At 46.5% G+C, this 25,337-nt stretch overlaps 1 protein-coding gene across 2 annotated transcripts in view; it reads right to left on the bottom strand.

The window, feature by feature from the left end:
- Positions 1-389: 389 nt before the first annotated feature.
- Positions 390-25,337, bottom strand: part of ARHGEF6 (Rac/Cdc42 guanine nucleotide exchange factor 6) — a 61,663-nt gene continuing 36,715 nt past the window's right edge. For both annotated transcript variants that reach the window (XM_060249264.1, XM_060249265.1), the window contains 10 exons: positions 24,870-24,956; positions 24,138-24,216; positions 23,062-23,201; positions 20,054-20,179; positions 12,055-12,075; positions 8,474-8,567; positions 5,140-5,229; positions 3,387-3,486; positions 1,752-1,806; positions 390-624 (listed from right to left, as the gene is read on the bottom strand). In XM_060249264.1, the coding sequence (XP_060105247.1) occupies positions 484-624; positions 1,752-1,806; positions 3,387-3,486; positions 5,140-5,229; positions 8,474-8,567; positions 12,055-12,075; positions 20,054-20,179; positions 23,062-23,201; positions 24,138-24,216; positions 24,870-24,956 (933 nt within the window). In that variant the 3' untranslated portion in view covers positions 390-483. The remainder of the gene's footprint in view (positions 625-1,751; positions 1,807-3,386; positions 3,487-5,139; positions 5,230-8,473; positions 8,568-12,054; positions 12,076-20,053; positions 20,180-23,061; positions 23,202-24,137; positions 24,217-24,869; positions 24,957-25,337) is intronic.

The raw sequence follows: 25,337 nt of genomic DNA, 5'->3' as shown, positions 1-25,337 counted from the left end.
AAAAAGAAGTGCACATCACCTTTGGTTTTTTAAACCTGATTGCAGTTCCTGAAACCATTTTTTTCCTCCAATACAAATAAATTAACAGGCATTTGAAAAGAAAAAAAAATGAGGAAGAAATAAGTGTTTGCATTTCCTCTGAAGTTTCTGCTCAGCAAACTTCTTCTGGACGGCTACTGCTTGTTTGCAAAATCCATATTCCAAGAAGACGGTACAGTGAGGTATTGGGAGTTTGCAGAAGAGTTACTGTGATTCACAGGCCAAAGCTCAACCTTCACAGAAGAAATGTGGTTGACTGTGACTTGTAAAATCTAACCTACTGGAGGGGGAGAGGGGTTAATAGAGCTGTCATCTTTCTTTTCTTGTTTGCAATTAAAAACCAAACCAAGCCAAAATCCAACATAAGGAGCAAGAGGAATCAGAGTTCAACCTTGCCAGAATACCTGAAGTCGCATGCAAGCTGCCCGCAGCACAGTTCAGACATCAAGCCAGGACCGAAGACCTGCGGCTGGCTTCTTCCCGAACACATTCATCTGTTTGCTTTAACAGCCTCCGGACTAATTTCTCCAAATCTTTCCTGGACTTCAACTCTTCTTCCAAGCATTGCTTCATCCTTTTATTCTCCTGCAGTGAGGAGGGATGGAAGGGCCAGAGGAGAGAATATTAATACCCTATTCATTTCCAGGATTCTAGACCAACTTTAAACTATTCCCCCCCCCCCCACAGATTGTACATCTCCCCAAAGAAAACCATACAAAGCAATTCAGTGTTGGGGGCAGGGGGAGTGGCTCAAAGACAGAGCTCTGATTTGAAGGGCTGCACGTTTGAATTTTCTCCTCTGCGGCAGGTTTGAATTTTCTCCTCTTACTTTTAGCCGCAGTGAGCAGGGGGAAGGGAGAGAATGCAGTGCCGCCGCTGCAGCAGCAGCCGGCAGGCGATTGGAGTGCTGGGGGTGGTGGTGGGGGGAAGGCGGCGGGAGGGCGGCAGGAGGGCGGTGGCGGCCCAGAGGGGGCTATCAGTGGCCACGGCAGCAGCAGGAAGGGGGGAGGGAGGCAAACTAAGCGCTTGCCTGGAGCACCGGAGGGGGGAGGGGAGAGCCCAATTTGCTACCCCCGGACTCTCGGTGCCCTAGGCAACCGCCTAGTTTGCCTAGTGGGTGAGCCGGCCCTGCCTCTGCCACATGTTCACTAAGCTAGTGACCACTTTCTCTCAGCTTCCTATCTGAAATATGGGAACAACACCTGTCTACCTTAAGGGCTGCAGCATGGAGCGCTATAAATGCCTGGTAATGAAACCAGCTCAGAGCAACAGTAAAAAGAAGACTTCTACCTGATGGCAGCTAATTTCCAAAGGTTATTAAAAAGATTTTTCACACAGTTCCAAAAAAGAGATCAAAAAGAAATATCAGAGTTCTCGAAGAAACACAACCAAGAAGAATAAGCTGCGGGTAGAATTCATTTCTTTAAAAGATGGTATGTGGAGTGAAGCTCAGGCAGCTGATCTATGGTTCTCCTCAGCCTCCTCTCAAAGATGTCTGAGCACTGTGGGCTATGCAGGGCTTTTTAAAAAGACAGGCTCCTGGATTATGGGCCTCTGTTGGCTCAGGCCTCCCCTCCACCCTTTCAGCAAGCTACGCTCACATACTCTACAGGCTTATGTAAGGGGCCCAAAACCTGGAATTTATTCTTTGCCTGATCTCACATTGTGCACACCCTCAAAACAGCACTGGCATAGAGAGTCCTTCTGCATACCTGCTTTAGTTCCTTGACCTCATCCTTCAGCGCGTAGACAGTATCCACAAGGCTTCTAAAAATCAAGCAGGAAGTCTTAGCTAAGAATTTACATCAAGAAGCATAGCAGCTCATTTACACACTTTGCTACTATGTATATGAGGCTGGGGATTGCTGTTCATTCATTCCTCATGTTTCTATCCTCCCCCTTTTTTCTGTGAAGCTCAAAGTGGCATATATGGATGGGATTGCTCCATCTCAACAACCCTGGGAAGCAGGTGAAGCCAGGGGTGTAGCCAGAAAACTCTGAATAGCAGGGGGTTGGAAAATCCTGTGAGGTTGGGGAGCCAGGGAAAAGAGCCAGAGAGAGAGAAATAAGAGAGTTGGAAGCTGCTGGCAGAACATTCCCCTGCCTGCAGCCAGCAGAAGAAAAAGAGGACTCAGCTTCAAGGTAGAAGAAGATTGCCATTCCCACCAGCTTCGTGACTCATGTTGGGGAGGTGGGAGGATCTCTGATTCCCTGTTTTTTGCATTTTGCAATTTTATGTTATTTTGCATTTTTAAAAACCTATTTATTTTCCAGGAAAAAAGAAAATGAGACTGAAGCTTCTCTGACTGTCTGAGATAATTCTGGAACCCCCGTGCACATCTTACATTTAAACACACACACACATATAATGATCTTTTTCCTGCTGGGAGGGCTGGAACTAATCTGTGGCATTGCCCCCAAATGAGCAGGGACGGTGGCTCAGTGGTAGAGCATCTGCTTGGTAAGCAGAAGGTCCCAAGTTCAATCCCTGGAATCTCCAACTAAAAAGGGTCCAGGCAAGTAGGCATGAAAACCTCAGCTATGACCCTGGAAAGCCGCTGCCAGTCTGAGTAGACAATACTGACTTTGATGGACCGAGGGTCTGATTCAGTAGAAGGCAGCTTCATATGTCCATATATGTTCAAATCTCTACCCCCCCCCCCCCCGCTCTGTGGTTATGGGCTTGAGTAGATCTGAAAGTAATGGATTGGAGTGCCAGTGAGCTTCATGACGTCACTGAGGATGGAAATTCAAGTCTCCTTGGTCCAAGCTAACTCACAAACCACTAAACAGTGTGTGTGGGAGTGACAGGAGCTCCTCTTCCCCCTATGCCACAGTGCAGACCAGTAAAATGGGGGTGGCAGCCCTGGGGACACCATATTGTTTAGTCTGGCCCTCTGTTAGTGGCCATTGCTACATCCTGTAGTAGTGAGTTCTACAAGCTAACTATCTTGTTGTATAAAGAAATACCATTTTTAAAAATCCTGGATCTGTTATTTCCTAAATCGCCCCCCAGCCTATAAATGTGGCTGAATGAGATGACAGAATAGTGGGATGGAGAGCACAGAAAGACGACATAGAATAATCCAGATATGTATCCCAGAATCTTTGGTACTACGCTTGGAGTTTTGCGGCAGTTGTACAGGGGTTCCATCAGGCAATGTGTTAATGTGGAAAGGAAGCATTTGATAAAGTGTAGGTTGGAAGCAACTGTTCTAAAAGTGGGGTGGGAGGCAAAGTTTTAACTTTCTAGCATTTATCTCAGCTCTTTGGGAGTTTATGGCAGGGTTTTGATTCTGTGACCGCCTCAGAGACCAGTTCCCCACACACATCCTAGATTCACTCACTTCTCCTCTGTGATGGTCTGACCATTGCTTCGTGTTTCCTCAATAATTATTTTTTCTTCTTCGGGAAGCAGGACTTGGGGGACGGAGTCTTTCCGGGAACCTATTGACAAGAGCTGACTAATCAGGGAGAAATCTTTCTGGTACACACACCAAGAAAAAAACAGCAGTGCTATAAACATTCTAGAACCAGAGCAACACAAAATAAGGGTCTCTCTCTTCAAGAATATACAGTTTGAAAAATGCTTAAACACAGGGCTTTTTTTCTGGAAAAAGGGGCACCAGAACTCTCAAGAAGGAAATGAAGGAGAAACACAAGGGTGCCCCTCATGAACTTTTAAGCATCATTTGAGAATTTTGTTTCTACAAAGAGGTTCCAGAAGTCTGTTCCATCATGTTCCCCTAGAGAAAAAAGCCTTGCTTAAATATCCCAGATGCTTGTAAAAAATGGAGAAACTCTGGATAAGGAAACCACTGCCTAGCCCTCCCCTGTTTAACCATGTCTTCAGCTGGCAACACTCTGGCTGTGTTTGTCATCTCAATACCACCAACAAATTTGTTTCTGCAGCTTCAGAAGACGGTGTTTTTCTCAGGAAGTTGCTATTACTGAAATGCGTAGCTGATTAAAGCAGTAGTTTTGGACCGGATACACAAAGATGAATTCTCATTCTGAGACTGGCATCCATTTGCTCATGCCGGGTTGGGAAAGGAGAGGGTTTAAAATGGTGTCCTGTTCTCTTCTGTGCTTGCTTAACTGCCCTGTTCCCCTCACGGCTGCTGGACACTAGCTCAGAGGCCTGTTTAATTATCTAAGAGGGTTGATGATATTCTTTTTTACTTGTTTAAAAAATGGTAAGGCCCTTATTTTGTCCACATTGGGCCAGCGAGGGGAACCTCCCCCTACGTCACCGGGACAATGACATCACCCAGAAGTGACGTCATCGCATCGGTGATGGTGCGCAGCAGCCACTCTAGGCGTTTCTGTGAAAACTCTATAGTTTTCCCAGACGCTCTAGCCATTTGGGAGGGGGAAACTCTATGGTACAATAGGTACCATAGTCCCCCGCTCCGGGATAAAGAGGACTTGGCAACCCTAAGTTGCAAGGCCAAGCCAAAACCTTTGCCCATGGTGATGGAGAACCACCAGCATCCAGCAATGGTTTGCCCTGGCAGTTCAGGACCCATAATGGGCCATACCTCAGCTTGAGATGGGTTCTAACAGTATCACTACAACCATTCCTTTGTTAAAATTTTCTAGTCCGGGGGGAGGGAGATATCCCAGCAACAGTTAGAAATTGAGAAGCTACAATGGAAGGCAGGGCCATTTGATGGTAGGTACAGCTTCGATACAACTCTTGAAAAGCTCAGGTGTCCTCTGCATCTTATCTCTTCAGACAGAGAGAGGGAGAACACACAAGGTAAAAACATTAGTGAGTTTTATGTAGCATATTGGCTTGAAGATCATGAAGGCTACCAAAGTAGACAAGTCTTGCCCAGGTGAACCAGTGACCTGACCAAGTAGAAAGGAGCTTCAGATGTTTGCAACCTGAGTAGCACAGGATGCCTCCCACTCACATACTCTTGTTGCAAGCAAGAAAAACAGCCACAAATGAAACTACCAGATAGCTGCATCTCACTGCTCTTCAAAATACTATGGTGCACATATTCAAAAGCGGGCCTGATGTGACTTGCTTGATTCTGCTCCAGAGATCACCTAGTACCCTTGTGATCAAAGACATGTCTGGGAGCTACAAACCTGAACCGAGGGTTTGCTGAAAGCCAGCTCCTGTGCAATAGGCCTCAATCACTTTCAGGATCTGGGCATCTTCTTCCAATGCAGCAGTACCTGCCAAATAGTGCAAAGAAAGGTCAATGCAAGAGGAATTTAAGGTAGTCTTTATGCTATGTTTATTGTATTGTTCTCTGCTTATAACACTGTTGAGTGCATATAAAGTTTCACTGTACGGGTCTACAATTTTGTAATTCCTGCTTTACCCTCTATATTATACTGTGCTTTTAGTGCAATGTTCTCTAATTTTCCTACTGCACTGGCTTTTAGTTATAACCCACCTCAGGTCTCAGTGAGAAATGTGGACTGTAAATGAAGTAAACAGATTTATTAGGGGCTTCTTAAAGAGTCACAGGCGGAATGGTTACAGAGTAAGATTAGGACTGGAAAAACCTAGGTTTAACCCACCCTGAGCAGGGCAGTATAAAATAAATGTACTACTTAAAGCAGCACTTAACTTACATTAAAGAATGAGAACTTTGGTATTTAACTTACTGATGATACCAAAGTCTTAAACTACAGTCCCCCATTTCCAGACAGATTTGGTGGGAGACACAATGAGCGACAGGCAGATCTGTTGATTTCCAGTGCAAAATCCACCAGAAAAGAGACCAACTGTCATTAACAAACAAGACCAGCAAAACAGCATGATACTGCCTTAGTGCAAGTCTCTGTACCTGTTTCACTGAACTTGCACTGTGCAATTTCCCTGTGGATTGTGCCTCATGTTAATCACTGGGAGGGGATTTTAAACTTTCCACCTCTTTAGTCCTGAGTCAGGGACTCAAAGCAGAATCTCCATGGTTCAGGATCAGCAAGTCAGCTTACTGAACCATCCAGGATAGTAAGTGACTATGGGGTTTATTGATTTATTGGATTTTTAGTTGCCACTCACCCTCTGGGGGTCATGGCAACTTACGACAATAAAACCATATAAATAAGGTTACCGTAAATAACATAAAAGAGATAATACAAATACATTAAAATGTCAAACTGTTAAAATATGTGGCTAGAACCATATCACTAACAACCCAAACATGTAGATTACACTCCAAAGGCCAACCTAAACAATTCAGCCTTGCATGCCCTGTGGAAACAAAGCAAGTCTGACAGGGCGTGGGTGTCATCTGAGAGTTCATTCCATAGAACAGGGGCCACAACTGAGCAGGCGCTTCCCCTGGAGACAGTTAACCAAGCCATTCTGGGGTAGACACCTGCAAGAGAGCCCTACAGAATGACCAAAGGGAGCATGGGAGATTGTAATGAGAGAGTGTTTTGTCTGTCACTATATGTAAGGAGCACTGGGGGGGAAGGGCTTGCAGGGACATAGTCCCTCTGGCTCCCTCTGATATTCTAAGCCTCTCCTGAATGTTCAGGTTTCTTTCAATAAAATGTGAACCTGTTTCAGCCTTCTAGTATTTGAACACAAAAGCAATAGGAGAATTCATATGCCCTGTTTTTAATATATATATATTTAAGAAATTAATACAATTAAAAACCTTTTACAATTTTGAATACCAAGGCAGCATTTAGCATTGCATGCAGAATTCCAAGGAATTTTACTTTTTTCCTTTTGTTTTGGTAAAATGCAATTTTATATCAAAAAGAGCTGTAGCTCAGTGGTAGAGCATTAGCTTCACATATAAAACAATCCAGGTTCAGTCTTTGGCATCTGCGTAAAGTAGGGGGTGACAAATGTCCAGCCCACGAGCCAGAACTGGCCCACCTAGGGCTTTAATAAGGCCTGTGGGGCTCTTTTCTCCCCCCTTCCCCTCCTCACCCTTTGAAGCTCTGAGGCTGACAAAGTTCTCAGCTGCTTCTGCCATGTCTTGACGATTGCAGCAGGAAGCAAAGCTGCAAAGAAAATATGGAATGGATTTTCATTAAGGTCTCTTTGTCCAGGTAGATAAGATCCAGAGACCAGAATGGAAAATCCATTCCATGTTTTCCTTGCAACTTTGTCTGTGCTGCAGTGTGTTTCAATGGAGTGGATATTAGTTTCATTTTCAGTGTTCCTATAGTCAGCTGAAGCTTATGCTTCCTGGAGTTGTGACCTTGCAAATAAAGGGTTCATGCTTTGAGCTAGCTTGTCTCTACTGAATGGACCTGACCTAGTGAGTACTCTAAACTGGGAACCCACAGTAAAAGGGGGAGAAGCTTGCAATTAGGGCTGCCAAGCTCCTGCCAGGGGCAGGGGATTCCCCACCCTGGAGGGCCCCAACCTGCTGGCAGGGAGCAGGCTGTCAGGGGGATCCCCGCCCCGAAGAGCCCCGTCAGCGTGTGTCACCCCCGGCACAATGACGTCACTGATGTCACTTCTGGACAGAGGGACTTGGCAACCCTACTTGCAATGCCGTTTCATTGTTTTTCCAGGCTCAGAGCATTTTATATTTTTTAGTTTCTGCTGTGATCTTTGTGCCTTTTCTTGATGTTTTATTTTAAAAAATTTCATTGCCAAATCCCACTATTCCACATCCTTTCCATTTTAAACAAAATATTACAAGAGTTTTAAACATGTTTGTATTTTAAGTTAAAATAATATCTTTAATTGTGTTTGTCTGTGTCCTTTATAATGTTTATATCTCTGCTACCTCACATTACATTTTATGACACACATGGCCCCGCCCCACAAAGTCCCATTTGTGTCAGATCAGGCCCTCCTAACAAATGACTTAAAGGATCTCACATTACATTTAATGGAAAAAGGTCATTCTTTGCCTGAGACACTGAGGAACTGATGACCCTCACAGCAGACACGGCAGAAGTGTATAAAGTCATGCAGAAAGTGGAAAAATTGGACAAAGACAACTTTTTAAGTCTCTCTCAAAAATACTGGAACTTGGTGGAGCACCCAATGAAGCTTATGGAAATAGACTGAGGACAAACAAAAAGAAGACTTTGGAACTCACTGCCAAACTGTGATAGCTACTAGGTTAGATAGCATTAAAAAGAGATTAGATAAATTTACAGAGGATAATCTACTAATGGTGATTAGCCATGGGGGCTAAATCAAACTTCCATGTCAATCTCTGAGGGCCAGCTGGTACAGGGTAAATAGGGAGGCTTTGGCCTCTATGGCTGTATTTTTTGCTTCTCTGGCTATCCACCAGGCTGGAAAGCATACTAGAGTAGATGGTCCTTCACTCTAATCCAGCAGGGCTCATTTTATGTCTTCAGTAGACAAACATGAACTAGACAAACCAATTATCTGGCCAGTTTACCGTGTTTCCTATTATTTCACTAGAGACTTAGACTGCATTTAAAAAATAATTGCATATTCAGAACCACACAGTCAACTTACTTTTCCTAATAACAAATTCCTCATCAGAAGCTTTCCTCTCAGTTTTCCTTTTAGGAAGGAACTTCTTCATTGTCTTTGGACTCTTGCTGGAATCCTGTAAGGGCATTTACTCAACTTTACAATTGTAATTTAAAAAACATACTTGGCTTTAGATCATCCAAAGCAATTCACTTACACTGTTTCACAAACCATGACAGCAGCCCTGCAAGGTAGGTCAATATGATCACACTCACACTGCAGAGTGTGAAGTCCTGAGGCTAAGAGACAGTGGCTTGGCTAAGTTTATGGCTGAGGCAAAATCTGACTCAGGAAGTTCCTAGTCTATAACTTGATCTTGTCGGGTGTTTTTACACTGGCAGTTTGCGACTCTCTATCTCTATCTCCGCATTGTAAACTCACCTTTTACATTACATAACATTCCCATAATTGTTTCGCATCGTTGCTTCCCGAGGTATTTAAATTTGTTTCAGTGAGATGGGTTTCGATGATGCCACAAAAGCATTTTTCTCGAGACTAGCTTTGGTCTGGTCTTTTCTCTAGGGTGTTGCAAACTTGTATTGTAAAAGTTTTCCTGCATTTTAAAAGACTCCTCCAAAAGCCACCACAAGGTGCAGTAATTTGCATGAGAACTGACAGCACTTGAAATTTTTACATATCATTGCTTGCCTCATCTAGTGATTTAAATCTGTATTGTTTTTGCAGTGTTGACACGATTTCCAAGCAATTGTATACATTTAACTAAGCACTGGTATTCCTGCCCGCTGATCAGAGACACCCCCCCCCCTCTCCAATTGAAACGCTTGAATGTAAAAAGAAAATAATTAAAGTGGAACAGTGGCAGGTGATTTGAAGACTCTAAAACTCTGGATCAAACTGAATGTCATCAATATGCCACAGAATCAGTGCACACCTAGGCAGACTTAACTCTTGCACTGCTGAACATGAAACAGAAGTTAAGATATTCATGGAGCTGAATTCAACATCCAGGGTCACCCTGTCTGTTGAATCACTACTCAAGACATGACAGAAGGAATCTGGATTGTTCTGGTTGTCCCAGTTATTAAAAGGCTTAGGATATGATCCAGGCCAATTAAGCTGAGCCTATCTGTACATAAGCACACCTTGCAACCACATGCCAAAAAAATTAATTATTTTAGAATTGGCACCCAAATATGTTAGTAACAAGACAGTGGCAGGGGAGGCAACACAAGGCTGCCATCGCTTCAGATAGTTCACACTCTCCTCCTTGACTAGAGATGCTTCCATACTAGCGGTTTTGTTTGGAACTGACTTTATTTATTCACCCAGTTTCCCCAGAGAGTCTAGAAGATAATGCTACCAGTACCAACCCATAGCATTCCAAATGTTTTTTGTAGGGATTTTTTGGTAGGAAGAGCCCAACAGGAACTCATTTGCATATTAGGCCACACATCCCATCACCATTGTTTCACACAGGGCTTTTTTGTAGAAAAAGCCCAGCAGGAATTCATTTGCATATTAAGCCATACACCCCCTGATGCCAAGCCAGCCAGAACTGTGTTCCTGTGCATTCCTGTTCAAAAAAAAGGCCCTGTTTTTTTTGTAAAAAGGTAAAGGTAGTCCCCTGTGCAAGCACCGAGTCATTACCGACCCATGGGGTGACATCACTTCATGACATTTTCTGGGCAGACTTTTTTGTGTTATGGGGTGGCTTGCCATTGCCTTCCCCAGTCATTTACACTTTACCCCCAGCAAGCTAGGTACTAATTTACTGACCTCAGAAGGATGGAAGGCTGAGTCAACCTTGAGCCAGCTACCTGAACCCAACTTCCACCAGGATCGAACTCAGGTCATGAGCAGAGCTTGGACTGCAGTACTACCACTCTGTGCTATGGGGCTCCTAATGTTTTTTGTGGTCCCTCCCTTTTCCCCCTCAGACTCAATTTGTGGCAATATATTTTACTGAATGTACAATTGCAGTGCCAGCATGGTTACTGTGAACTGGTGAAGAGTTATTAAAATTATTCAGCACATATTGCTCTTTTGTTTCATAAGCAGTTCTGCTATTCTACTTAACGAGTAACCTCCTGTCAATTTTTAGCAACTGCAGCATTCTTGAATCGATCCTTAAAAGATCAGTTCTGGTTCATGGGGAAGGATTACAGCCAAAACTATTTCTATTTTTCATTTCTTTTTATTTTTATAATTGTACTTCCATGATTGTGCAATTACAATAAAACAATAAAGAATGAGTGATTCCATTTAGCTGCAAAGAAAAAAACAATAGAGCTGATAAGGCATACTGCAGGCAGATGAAAGGAGGATCATCCAGGACCGTAAGTGGGTAGGGAGTGACTGGCAAAGAAACAAAGCAAAGCAGAAATGACTGCTTTTGGGGCCATCACAAAGCTAAGAGGGACATTTGCTGAATGAGATTTGTTTCTGAGTAAACCTACAGCAGGGCCTTCCCTAACATGAGGACTGGCACTGCTGGATTTTTGTGGGAAATGTACTTTGTGGAATCACAGCTTTAATTCCGCTTGCAGCTGACTGCAGAAAAAAAATCACTGAGCAGAGCAAATGTGTTCTTGCACGGAAGCAACCTAAGAGAGCAACAAAACTATAAATAACTAAAATTAAACGGTTGTCCTTGCTTGATAAGTGCACGCAGTAAACAAACAGCATGCAATGAGCAAGCAGCAAAAGCGTGCAATGCAAGAGACTAACAAGAGCCACCCTAAAGAGAATTATACCCTTCTAAACCCACTGAAGTCAGCTCTGCTTAGGATGGCAATATGCATTATGCACAGCAATCCTGGATCCACAGACTGACAGATGTACTAGGTTGGACCACTTTCACTTTGCAGAATTCAGCAACAGCATAAAGCTGCCATCCTACGCACACTTTAGAAGCAATTCACACTGCAGTCATTGAAAGTTTTCCACACTGGGTTTTTGCCACAGCTCAGCTTCTTAACGACATCGGTTTCCCTCCCTCTCTTACAGGCAATATCATTCCCTGATGGTCATTGTTCTCCTGTTTCCTCCACTTTGTTTTTCAAACCTTTGAGGTGGTCTGCAAAAGCTTGGGTGAAACTTGGGTGGGGAGAACAGAAGAGCAACAGTGAGCAAATAATGCTGCCTGTAAGGGAGGGGGAAAAACCCATGCAGCTAAGAAGCTGAGCGCATCAAAAAACTAGATGTGGAAAAACTGTGAGTAAACATGCACAGAACTGAGTTATTATAAAACAAACCAGCAGCTATGCACAGCACCAGCAAATATGACAAATGCACAGTGACACCAGGCAGAATGCCACAGAGAAGGGAAACCCACATGTGTTTAGTCAAGCATAGGGCTTTTTTTGAGCAGGAAAACACAGGAACGCAGTTCTGGCTGGCTGTCAGGGGTGTGTGGCCTAATATGCAAATGAACTCTTGCTAGGTTTTTTCTACTTAAAAGTCCTATGAGAAACAATAGTGATGCCAGGGGGTGTGGCCTAATATGCAAATGAGTTCCTACTGGACTTTTGCTACAAAAAAGCCCTGGTCAAGCATAGCCCTACCACCACTGAGTAAGCCACAGAGATATTTTTTATCCTTACCTTTAAGATGTAGGACATCCGCTGCAGTGAATATACAAAGAAAAAAAAGATGGACATGAGAAACTGGTACCTAAAAACAGAAGGGCACACTCCACTTCATCTCCTACTGTAAAGACAAAACTCCATGCCTGGTTTTCCTTATGTATTTATTTCACAAGGACTCCCCCTGGCCCCTTCATGTGCTCTATGAAGATGGCAGCAAACAACTCCACTTGGCAGAAACCTTTACATGTACTGGGACTGGAATGGGTGGCAGTGGCAATGGAGATGTGCATATCAAGCACTAGTGTTAAAGTTTTTGGTGGGTGAAAGGACAGAGCTCTACCACCTCTGTCCAAGTCCTCCAAGGCTGAAGAGTTTCAGTCCAAACTGGCAATATGTTTCTAGCTCCCTTCCCATCTGAAGTGACCATCGCAACCAAGTGGGTTCACCATGTTTGGAAGTTGAAGGATTTCACTCAGACTGGCTGGAATATAAGGCTTGATTGTGGTCTGTACTCATGAAAGCCTGGCTGTGCAATCTTGTACAGATTCAAACTAGGATAGGCCCAATGATCCAATTTAAAGAGAAAGGAGAAGGTGCAACGAGCATGTAGGCAAGATTCTGGGGTTTCCCAAGTACAAACACACTCAGCACATCAAGGTGTGAAATTCCCCCACAATGCAAAAAAGAAAGCAGCCTTAAAATAAATGTCTCCTAAGCCCTCTCCCATTGATTACCACATTTTAAAATTCCAAATTCCCTTTAGAGGAATGAACCAATAACTCATTCAAGGAAATAAGCTGATGACTCGTTTATTTCCATGCATCTAATTAACCCCAAATCCAACCAACCACATACAATCTCTTAGGTCTGATGCACAAACTGCTTGCTTCCAGTATTTCCTGTAGACTGAAATGTTCCACTGAAACTGCAAGGTTTAGCTTACTCTGGATCTTGAACTGGGATACATTTCAGGATGGCAGGAACCCCGGAGAGTTAGAGAAAGGCTGGATATCAAGTTTCCCCACCATTTCTCTTAGATGCCCCAAATTCCATCTGGGCTGGGTAGGCAGTGCTAGTCACTGTTATTATTAAAAGGTAAAGGTAGTCCCCTACGCAAGCACCAGTCGTTTCCGACTCTGGAGTGACATCACATCACAGCATTTTCATAGCAGACTTTTTTACAGGGTGGTTTGCCATTGCCTTCCCCAGCCACTTCCCCCCCAGCAAGCTGAATGTCATTTTACCAACCTCGGAAGGATGGAAGGCTGAGCCAACCTTGAGCCGGCTACTTGAACCCAGCTTCCACCAGGATCAAACTCAGGTCGTGAGCAGAGCTTGGACTGCAATACTGCAGCTTACCATTCTGCATGATGGGGCTCTTACTGTTATTATTAGCTACTTTCATATCCTATACTGTTCTCCCACCATGGGATTTAAGGCAATACACATACAGAGGATTCAAGGAGGTCTCCCATCCAGGCCCTTGCCAGACCCAAACCTGCTACTCTTCAGTGGGGTGTCCGCTTCTTGTGCTATCCAGCCATACCTGGGACTGTTAAAACTTTAGAGATCTTCATTGCCAGTGGTGGCTGGCAGTTCCCTTCCTGGACAGCATCACTGGGGCCCGTCAAGACAGCTGCAGAAATGCTGGACAGCAGGGAAAAGCTTAATGTCAGAAGCTGCCAGTGTCTCTCAACAAGAGATGAGTCAAGGGCTATTTTCTCTGTACTCTTGTGATCAATGGTAAGCCACCTTGAAGTCCAAGCAATCGCAAGACAGGGTATAAATCTTTACACTAAAAGGATGTGGAAAAGGAGCTTTAGCACTGGAAACAGACCGCTTGACGATGCATGGTTGCTCTTTATTTGTTGTGTCTTGCAATTCGGTCCCTGAATTTACAACAGTGTGAGTGCATGTGCACAGAGATGACCAGTGGAAAACTGCAGGTCGCCGGACGTAAGGGCGAAAATGCTCTCTGCCTATGAAGATCTGTGGCAGGAAGTTTAACTGGCCAGGATTGGACCTGGCCAGATAAGGGGGTTGTTCCGGGAGATGTATATAATCGGGGACCTGGCCCCGCCATGTTCTCTTTGTGATGTACTCACCAATAAAGCATGTTGCCTTCTAAACATCTCGGAACACAGTACATTACACTGGTGACGAAGGTGGGATGCTAGCCAGGTCCGCAGGCAGCTAGTTCCCCCCATCGGGAAATCACCGACCTGGCTGGAGCCGAAGAAGGCACGCAGCCCAGAGGGGCAGAAGCACCCGCCGCCACCGGAGCAACCACCGCTGCTGGAGCACCCGCCGCTGCCACCATGGCAACCCCCGAGCAGGATGACAGGCCACATTGCAGAGATCGACCCTGCTAAACTCGAAAGGTGGGAGATCTACGCAGAGTGTGTCAACTGTTACCTACGGGCGAACATGATTATGGATGACAGCCGGAAGCGAGACGTGCTCCTGAGTGTCTGTGGGGATGCCACATTCGAGATTGCCAAAGGTCTCTCTGCCCCCACAAAAGTCACCACGAAAATTTACAAGGAGGTAGTCAAACTCCTGACCGGGCATTTCTTGCCCCAGCCATCCATCATCGCCCGCCGATTCCTGTTCCACAAGAGGGATCAGGAGGCGGGAGAGATGGCTGCCGTCTACCTGGCCGCTCTCCACCAAATCGCTGGAAACTGCAGCTGGAGGAAACCCTGCGGGATTGATTTGTCTGGGGCCTCTGGGACGAAAGGCTATAGCAAAAGCTTTTTGCAAAAGATGAGCTGACCCTCCAACTCGGCTTCAATGAAGCCACCGCATTTGAGAGAGCTGCCAAGGCTCACTCCAGCCCTTGGGCGGAAGCCGTTCACCACGAGGCGATGGCGTTGGGCGACCATGAGGAGGAAGAGGCACACCAACTCCACCGCCAACCAGGAAACGGGCCAAAATCTTCCACCCAGCTGCGAGCTACAGAGAGGCCCACCAGCACAAAGTGTGCCAGCTGTGGAGACCCACACCAGCGACAGGACTGCCCCTACCGCAATGCTGATTGTAGGAACTGTAGAAAAGTGGGCCACAAAACACGTGCTTGCAGGGCCAAGACCAACCGCAGGTGCCAGTCCATGCACCATGATTGGACTGACGCTCACATGACCACATCAACCAGCATCCAGGTAATGAATTTGCCCCTGGATACCCCCGATAAGGTCAAGGTGTCAGTCCAAATCGAGGGTGCTCCCTGCATAATGGAGCTGGACTCGGGATCTTCCATCTCCATAATCTCAGAGAAGTCCCTAAGAAAACTCTGCCCCCACGGCCAGCCCCTGTTGCGACCTACTGATTTCATACTGCAGGACTTCCAGAAAAACCCCGTACGGATTTTGGGACGGGCCACTGTGAGGGTAGAGTTCAATAACTTTAAGGGTGCACTGGACATACTCGTGCTCATGCGCCAGCTCACCACATTATTGGTTCTGGCCTGGTTCAGACCTCTGGGCATACAAATAGTCGGGGGGCAGCAGATACAAACGCACAATTTTGAAAATGTGCGCTGGGAATTCCCAGAGGTATTTGATGGGACCCTGTGGTGCTACAAGGGGCCTCCCATCACCTTACAGCTCGACCCCACGTGAGACAAATAAGACTGAAGGCCAGACAGGTTCCATTTGTTTTAAAACCAAAAATCAAAGCGGAGCTGGACTGCCTCGTGGCCCAGGGAGTGCTAGAGCCGGTATCCTACACTGCATGGGAGACCCCCATAGTCACTCCGGTGAAGCCAAATGGGGACATGCACATACGCGCAGACTATAAATGCACAATAAATAAAGCACTCTAGACAACCTGTACCCCGTCCCAGTGGTCAGCCACGTCCTCGCATCCTTGGCTGACTCTAAGGTTTTTGGGAAGCTGGACCTGGCCCAAGCTTACCAGCAGCTCCCAGTGGACACCGTGATGACCGAGGCCTAAACAATAATGACACACAGGGGAGCTTTCAAGGTGCGGCGGTTACAATTTGGGGTTAGCGTGGCTCTGGGAATCTTTCAGAGCATAATGGACTTTCTCCTCAAAGGGATTCCCAGAGTACAACCCTTTTTTTGATGATATTTTGATTGCCGCCCTGGACACCGAGGAGTTCAGCTGCCGTCTGCGAGAGGTACTCTGCCGTTTCCAGACTGCGGGACTCAAGGTGAAGCAGGAGAAGTGCTCTCTCGGGGTGCTGAGGGTGGAGTTCTTGGGGTTTCCAGTGGACGCCGTGAGAATATGCCCGACAAGACCAGGGCAATAGTCCATGCCTCAGCCCCCACGTGCAAGGCGGAGTTACAAAGTTTCTTGGGACTCTTGAACTTTTATCATTCTTTCTTGCCCCACAAAGCCGCCCTCGCAGAACCCCTACATAGGCTCCTCGATAAGCACGCCCCATGGATCTGGGGAAAAAAGCAGGCCGCTGTTTTCAGGCGATCAAGGACATCCTGGTTTCCAATGCTGTGCTCCACCATTTTGATGAGTCCCTTCTAGTGATTCTAGCCTGCGATGCTTCCCCGTATGGGGTGGGCGCTGTCCTGAGTCACCAACTTCCAGATGGGAGGGAAGTCCCCGTGGCCTATTTCAGATCCTAACCCCCGCAGAGCGTAACTATGCCCAAATCGACAAGGAGGCGTTGGCAAGCATGGCGGGTGTGTACAAATTCAACGACTACCAGTATGGCAGAGGCATTTCATGATTGCCATGGACCACAAGCCACTGTTCGGCCTCCTCGCCCCGGACCGCCAGACGCCACAAATCTTGTCACAGCACATCCTGCGGTAGAACCAGTTTCTCAATTCATACACTTATAAGCTAGTCCACCCGCCCCACCCGCCCCCGGCAAAGCAATGGGACACGCAGACGCCCTCAGTCGCCTTCCACTGCCCTCGATGGACCCCAACCTGGCCCCTGCCCACCACGTGATGCTACTGAAGACTCTAATGGAGACGCCCCTCCACGCCGCTGAGGTAGCTTGGGCCATGGGCAGAGACAGCATCCTTGCACATGTTTTGGACTGGGTGGGGAGGGGGTGGCCCACAGGCAAACTGGACGCTTATTTCAGGCCATTTGCATCCCACTGGGATGAACTGTCCATGCACAAGGGGTGCATTCTCTGGGGTAGCAGGGTGGTGGTTCCCCCCCACCACTTCGGAAGCAAGTGCTCGAAGCCTCGCACGAGACGCACCCGGGGATAGTGCGTATGAAGGCCCTGGCACGTAGTTATGTATGGTGGCCGGGGATGGATGAAGAGGTAGAGGGGTGGGTTAGAAGGTGCCAACCCCGCCAAGAATCCCGGCCAGATCCGCCCAGTGCCCGCGTCCACCGCTGGGGGTCCAATCGTGTGCCGTGGTCCTGGCTACACCTAGACTTTGCGGGGCCATACCAGGGCCAAATATTCTTTATCCTAGTGGACGCCTACATGAAGTGGTTGGAGGTGATTCCCGTAGCTTCAACCTCCACCGCGGCCGCAGTCAGAGTCCTACAGAGGGTCTTTTGCACCCAAGGCATCCCTGAGACCTTAGTCACGGACAACGGTACCGCTTTTACCTCCCGGGACTTCCAGGAGTTCCTGAATAGGTACCTCATCTGGCACATACGGTCTGTTCCCTTTCATCCAGTCACCAATGGCCAAGCAGAGTGAATGGTGTACACCACCAAGGAGGCCCTGGGTTGCATAGTGCAGGGGGATTGGAACCACTGCCTGGGAGCCTTCTGTTTTGGGAACCGAATCACCCCCAAACCAGTCACCAGTTTAAGCCCTCCAGAGCTGCTCATGGGCAGGAGGATAACCACTAAGCTAGATAGGTTGCATCCTGACCGGGCCCCAGACCTCCGCAGCTCCCCTGAGACAAGAGAAGCTACTAGGGGGTTCTTTCCAGGGGATCTGGTCTACGCAAAGAACTTTGCAAGCGGGCTGGTTACCAGCCCGGGTGCTGCGGGACATCGGGTCCCGCTTTTACGAGGTCTCATCAGAAGGGGACCAGCTCCTCCGGAGACACATAGATCAGCTGCGCCGTCACACCTTGTTGGAAGAATCGGCAGAGCTGGGGGAAGTGGGTAGCGGGGTGATAGCGGTAACGCCACCAGAAGCCACCCAGCTGGTGCCGGCCTTGCCGGCCCTGCCGGTGGAGAAGCTTCAGGTGGGGTGCAAGGGGAGCCCCCGGAGCGGCTGCAGGCACCGGACAGCACTCTTCTGGCTTCGCCCCACAATGAGGAACCAGCAGCCCCTGCAGCTACAGCAGCCGCTCCGGTCCCCCAGATCGAACCTAGGAGGTCGAGCAGGGAATGAAGGCCACCGGCTTATTTGAAAGACTATGTTTCTTGAACTAGGGGGGGAGGAGTGTTGTGAGGAGTTCGGTCCCTGAATTTACAACATAGCGTGTAGAGGTGACCAGTGGAAAACAGTGGGTTGCCAGACGTAAGAATGAAAATGCACTCCACCTATGAAGATCTGTGGTGGGAAGTTTAACTGGCCAAGATTGGACCTGGCCAGGTCAGGGGGTTGTTCCTGGAGATGTATATAATCAGGGACCTGGCCCCGCCATGTTCTCTTTGTGATGTACTTGCCAATAAAGCATGTTGCCTTCTAAACGTCTCGGAACACAGTACATTACACTATTATTAACAAACAACACTCTTTTTCAGAGTTATGCAACATGTAAGAAGTTTTGGGAGTAAAAAATAAGTTTGTTTTCCCCCACCTCTCTGATTAGCATCAGGTGTACGGACACCAGTACGCCTGTAGTGCAAGAGATGAGCGGGATGACACACAGTCAACTAAGCAGTGGGTTTTAATCTAGCTCTGTGAAAAAATGAGTCATTTTTTAAAAAAGATTCATTGAAAAGAAGTAACAGTGGATTTTGTACTCACAGTCGGTTACAGGCTATGACATAAGTTTCCGGTACGTTGCAAGTCATGATGCCCTCCCCCTCTCCCACCCCATTTCCTGTGAGTTTAAATTGCATATTGTTGTGCTACAAGGTTAAAGCGATTTGTGTCCAAAAGTGGAAGATCAATTTACTATCCCCACACTAAACTGGGTTTCCAGAACAGTAAGCAACAACAACACTGGAAACTGAAAAAATGTCATCTTTTGTATGAGTCGGTGGGTGGTGGAAAGCAAATTCTTTTCCTTCACGGTGATACAGATCAGAGGCTTAACATTGAAGATTCTGCTATATGCAGAATTCTTAGAAGTCTGCTTCTCAGTGGCCAGTGGGGAGGAGGGGGGGGAGGGAGGGAGATGGAGAGAGAAAGGAGAGATTAACCATGCATTTGAAGGGGAGGGAAAGCAAGGAAGACCCAGTATGTATTTCTTATGCATTAACTTTCATGACTTTTAAAACCATTACATAGCTTTATGGTCCAGGGCAATCCAGCATTGATATTATTCTGTGTATTAATGGCATGACTACAGATCATTTATTTAAGACTTGTGAATTAAAAACCCGAAAGCATTTTCCAGAACCCCAAGATGCCTTTTTAGGGGTGGGAGACATCCATGTCTTTGTTCAGGCTCAAGTATCTGCAGGGTACTGGAGTTATCAACCCTGCAACTCTGGTGGTGGGGCCCAGGGGTCTACTGGACCACCAGTAAAACTTATCCATGGAGGAAACTACAGGTTTGATCTTGGCTGAACTGCAGTGCTGCCACTTTAGACTAGAGGCTGTAAAATGTTACTGCACCTCCTTGGGTCAGTGGAGATCAGGTGACACAAGGAGGTGAGAGGGTCCCCTCTGGTCCACTCCTCTCCATCCAGTTCCAATCCAGGAGCCAGAGCAGCTAATGCTCCTTCTCAGCTGGTTCCTGGGGTGCCTTTATAGACAGTGTGGCAAGCCACAGATGCCCAAAATGGCTTTGCGAACATTCCTGTCTTGTTGCCAGATAGGTAAATTCAGCCTCTGGGCACACAGACAAGTGGCAAACCCTCTGCATTCTGCTGTAGAATAAAATAAACAATTAAAAGATTCTGATTCATGACAATGCTTTGTGAACATTACCTCTTTATAGCTGAGAGCCACTGATGGCCGGAGGGGAGGGGCAGGTCTGAGGCAACTTAAGGTCCAGGGCTTGAGGATCTTTGGTGGCTCCAAAGGGCCACGAGCTTGTCCAGTAGAGCTGAAGGTCTAAGGAAATATGACGTTGTGAGGAAACCAGAAAAGGCTGAGGCTGACTGGTTTCATAGGCTTATTCCATACCTCCCACCCTTTCTGGCTGCATCCATATGAGGTTGTGAGACCAAGGTGGGCCATTCACTAACAAAAAGCCACATGAGGGGAAAAAGCTCTTCCATCTGTGAGCAAACATGCCTGCCCTTTTACAGTGGTCTACAATTGGGCCCCCCAACATGCTGCCCATGGGTGCCATGATACCCACTGGCCACTTTCTTGGTATCTGCTAAGTGTTTTTAGAAAGTGGGTGGGGCCAGGTGGAGCTTTTGCCCAGCAAGGCTTCTCAATGGCCATTGGAGTTTTGATTGAGTGTGCAGATTTTTTAAACTGTTGCTTTGGCAGTAGCTGCCACCACAGCACAAGGATCTTCACTGTGGCACTGAAGGTAACCTGTGGCAGCCATTCTGTGGGAGAACCTCCATATTCAGAGGCAGTATATCTGTTTGTTTCAGTTTATATCCTGCCCTTCCAACCGAAGCGGCTCAGGGCAGCTTACAACATATAAAATCTAACATAGAGTTTGGTTTTAAAATACATCAGTTTGCAACAATTTAAAACAATAAAATAGTAAAACATATAGAACAAACGACCTGCCAAAGCGCTACACTACAACCTTCCATAAAGTTTCCAATGTCAGTTAGTTATAGGCCAGCTGGAAGAGGGCTGTCTTACAGGCCCTGCGGAACTGCCCAAGGTCCCGCAGGGCCCTCACCTCTTCCGGCAGCTGGTTCCACCAGCAAGGAGCCGTTACTGAAAAGGCCCTGTCCCTGGTGGATTTCCAACGAGCCTCCTTTGGCCCGGGGATTGCAAGCAGATTTTGAGAGCTCGATCTCAGTACTCTCTGGGGAACATGTGGGGAGAGACGGTCCCTAAGGTAGACAGGTCCTAGGCCATATAGGGCTTTAATGGTAATAACCAGCACCTTGTACCGGACTCGGTATATTATTGGCAGCCGGTGCAGATCCCGGAGCCCCGGCCAAATGTGCTCCCACCTTGGGAGCCCTAATAACAGCCGGGCGGCGGCATTCTGCACTAACTGCAACTTCCGGGTTCGGCACAGGGGCAGCCCCATGTAGAGGGCATTACAGTAGTCCAACCTCGAGGTGACTGTGGCATGAATCACCATTGCTAGATCGTCGTGCTCCAGGAAAGGGGCAAGCTGCCTCGCCTGCCTAAGATGAAAAAATGCGAACTTGGCAGTGGCTGCTATCTGAGCCTCCATTGTTAGGGAAGGTTCCAATAGTACCCCCAGACTCTTGACCTTGTGCGCCGCTGTCAGTGGCGCACCATCAAAAACTGGCAGGGGGATTTCCCCTCCTGGGCCATGACGATCCAAGCAAAGGACCTCTGTCTTCGCCGGATTCAGCTTCAATCCACTCAGCCTGAGCCACCTAGCCACGGCCTGTAATGCCCGGTCCAAATTTTCTGGGGCACAGGCAGGCCGGCCATCCATAAGTAGATAGTACGCTGATGACAACCCAACCCATACCTTCGGGCAATCTGGGCAAGGGGGGCGCATGTAGATGTTAAACAACATCGGGGAAAGCACCGCCCCTTGAGGCACTCCGCAATCAAGCGTGTGTCTCCGGGACAGTTCACCCCCAATCGCCACCCTTTGTCCCCGACCATCAAGGAAAGAGGAAAGCCATTGTAAGGCCAGCCCCTGAATCCCCACGTTGGCGAGGTGGCAAGTCAGCAACTGATGGTCGACCATATCGAACACTGCTGATAGGTCTAACAGCATCAGTACCGCCAAGCCGCCTCGATCCAGATGCCGTTGAAGGTCATTCACCTGGGCAACCAACACTGTCTCCATCCCATGGCCCAGGCAAAAGCCAGACTGATGGGGATCAAGAACGGAAGCATCCTCCAGGAAACTCTGTAGCTGAAACGCCACTGATCTCTCGATAAGTTTGCCCAAGAAGGGCAAATTCGAGACCGGCCAATAATGCGCCAATTTGGCCGGGTCTAACATTGTTTTTTTTAAGAGGGGCGGACCACCGCCTTTTTAAGCGGGGTTGGAAAATGCCCTTTCGCTAGGGATCTATTTATGATATCCCGTACAGGATATCTAAGCTCCCTCTGGCAGGTTTTAATAAGCCAGGAGGGGCACAGGTCCAGATTGCAAGTTGTTGGGTGTGCAGATAAGAGGGTCCTGTCAACTTCCTCCAGGCTGAGAGCACCAAAGCCATCCAGAACACAATCTGAAGACAGGCACGGAGCCTCAGGTTCGCAAACTGTCTCTAATATGGCAGGGAAGTCGCGGTGGAGCAACGCGATCTTATCCGCAAAAAAATTCGCAAAAGCCTCACAGCCGATCGCCAATTTGTTAGAATTTGGTCTGCCTTGTGGCAGCGTTGTAAGGGTCCGAATTGTATTGAACAATTGTGCCGGGCGCAAAATTGCAGATGCAATCTTAGCCGCAAAGTATGTTTTCTTTGCGGCTTTGACTGCCATCTCATAGGACTTCATAAACTCTCTATCTCTAAGTTCCAGTTACTGGCAAGGCATAAGAACATAAGAGAGGCCATGTCAGACTAGGCCAATGGCCCATCTGGTCCAACGCTCTGTGTCACACAGTGGCCAAACCCCGGGTGCCATCAGAAGGTCCACCAGCAGGGCCTCCTTTCAAAGACAGTCTTTGGCCTCTGTACTGTCCTCTACTGGTGGCCTTCCCGAAGGAATCTGGGGACAAGATGCTGGACTGGAAGGACATTTGATCTGTTCCAGCAGGGCTCTTCTGATGTTCTGAAGATGTTGTTCCATTCTAGAGTTTACAAAAGAGGAAAGTGCTCTACACTGCTGTAAATACAGCATGACCAATCTGATAAACTTACCGAGTGAGAACTCCAAGAGTGTGTCTTGGACAGGGTGCCACTTGAAGCTCCTCCTCTTGTCGGCCTTTGCAAATGGTCCAGCCATTCATGCAGATCGTGGCTGCTGTTACAGTGTACCGTGATCCGGTCTATCATAGTTCCTATGAGATGGAAATGAACAGTATACAATTTTTTAAAAAACCCATAAAACTTACAAAGAACTTGCTAAAAAAGAAAGATGTAGGATGCTTTTACAGGTAGCATAAATAAATGCCTTTTCTGACATTATATTCCTCCCTTTGAACATGGTTAAATGCAGCACATAAAATGGAAAATAACCATTTTTAAATGTGGATGGTCACTCTGCCCTCCAAGTCGCTAAATTTAAATGATCTGGCAGATGCTGGTTTTCCATGTTGCTCTGAGCAGGCGGATAATGAAAGGCAGGCAAATTAGCATTGTGAGTTGCCATATCTGGCCACACAAAAGTACAGTATCAAGACCTTCCTCCTCAGGTTGCTGTGTGTGTGGGGGAGGTGGGGTGTGTGGTTTGTGTGCCTAACTGCCCACAGACACTAATATTTGAATATGTATAATGTGGCTTGGCTAGTCATTGCTGCACATATGTGGGAAACTGGAAAAAACACACACACATAACTGAACCATCTCTTGTGAAAGTGCCAATACATTGCGTAAGCAATATCATAAACCAATCTCACAGTGTTTGGGGATAACATCATTGGTTTGGAGATAACATCATAGTCACTAGTGGACCAATCCTCTGTAACAATGGGCAGGGGCTGCAGTTTGTTCCTTGTACAGCCCTTCGTGTTTGTTAATGCTTGATAAATAAAATATATATATGTATTACTGCTAATAAATCCCCTTGTTGATTAACCTGTTGCCATCTCTAATGAATCATGCCAGGACTTCCTTCTGGAGCAACCATCAAGATGATATTCCTACCATATCTGCCCATTTGTGCTAACAAAGATATTTATTTATTTATTTATATTTAGACTTATATCCTGCCCTTCCCACTGAAGTGGTATATCCCACACCACGTACATGTAACGGCCACTGGTAGCAATACTGACCTCCAATTTCGAAAGCACGTTCATTTCCATCCATATCTTCAAGTTTTGTCACCACCATTCCTGTTAAAGGCAGTTTCCCCTACCCCCACAGAAAAGGAAGTTATTTCCAGCAAACTTAAGATTTTGCAATATTTGCAATCACTGATTTAATATCTTCCACTCACCAGTTAATAAATGTACAGGTAGAAGTTTTAAAGATTTTGTCATTCCTAGGCAATGCTGCTGGTTACAGTTCTAGAAAGAGTTTATCTACTGATCTGCTTCTACAACCGCCTGCTGCATGGGTCAACTTGCCGCAATTCAACTACTCCTTATTTAGTATTAATATAAATGCACCACATCTTTCATCTATTTTCATTTTGATCTCAGACTTCAGATGCCTGGGCTTTACTGCTTTTTATTACTGCTTCTATTGTTTTAGCTTCTGATGGGTAAATGTTTTTCAGAATCCTTACTGCTGTGCTTTTCATTACCTTTTCATTGTGTTTTTGTTCATTGTTTTATTGTGTGTTTTTTCAAAAAAACCCACAAGTTTTTAAAGATTTATCAGTTTACTTTTTTGGTATTATAGCAATTTTTTTCTTAGCAGTCTTGTACTGGAAAGACGGTATAACTCCTGAAATTCATAAATAAATAAAAACATAGAAAAATAGCTTTGGTAGCTATTTTGTATGCAAAACTATTATGAGCTTGGTTTCCATTTCCCTGGAGTTCCACGCAGCCTCCACTCACCTGATAGATGAAGCCACTCATCCGAGGACTGGCCGAGAGCATCAGCAGAATGTTTGAAAACAGCATAAAGTATCTCTCTTCTCGCTCCTGAAAACAAGAGGAAACAAGAAAACAAACAAAAACAAGAAAACAAAATTTCACATTTTAGACCAGGTAGCTTTCACAAAATGCTCTACCATGCATGGGGAAGTTTCTGGGTTCAATCTCTAACATCTCCAGTTAAACAACAGCCAGAGTTCAGAAAGACCTTTCTTTGCTTCAGTCATGTGGTCAGTCAGCATAGACAATACAGAGCTAGATAGTTCTGGAAAGGCTGGAACCTGCAACTCCAAGCACTGCATAAGAAAGCAAAAACTTTTTCACAGATTTAGTCATCCATTCATCCAACACCCAGCCAATAATTCAGCCTGTGTGTATTACTTTAAAACACCATGAAAATAGCACTGGATGCCTTCTAACTGGGAAAAA

The sequence above is a fragment of the Heteronotia binoei genome, chromosome 11 (genome assembly GCF_032191835.1).
Source record: "Heteronotia binoei isolate CCM8104 ecotype False Entrance Well chromosome 11, APGP_CSIRO_Hbin_v1, whole genome shotgun sequence".
NCBI classification, from domain to species: Eukaryota; Metazoa; Chordata; class Lepidosauria; order Squamata; family Gekkonidae; genus Heteronotia; species Heteronotia binoei.
Note: the sequence above shows the minus strand (reverse complement) of the source record. Positions and strands in the feature narration are given on the sequence as shown.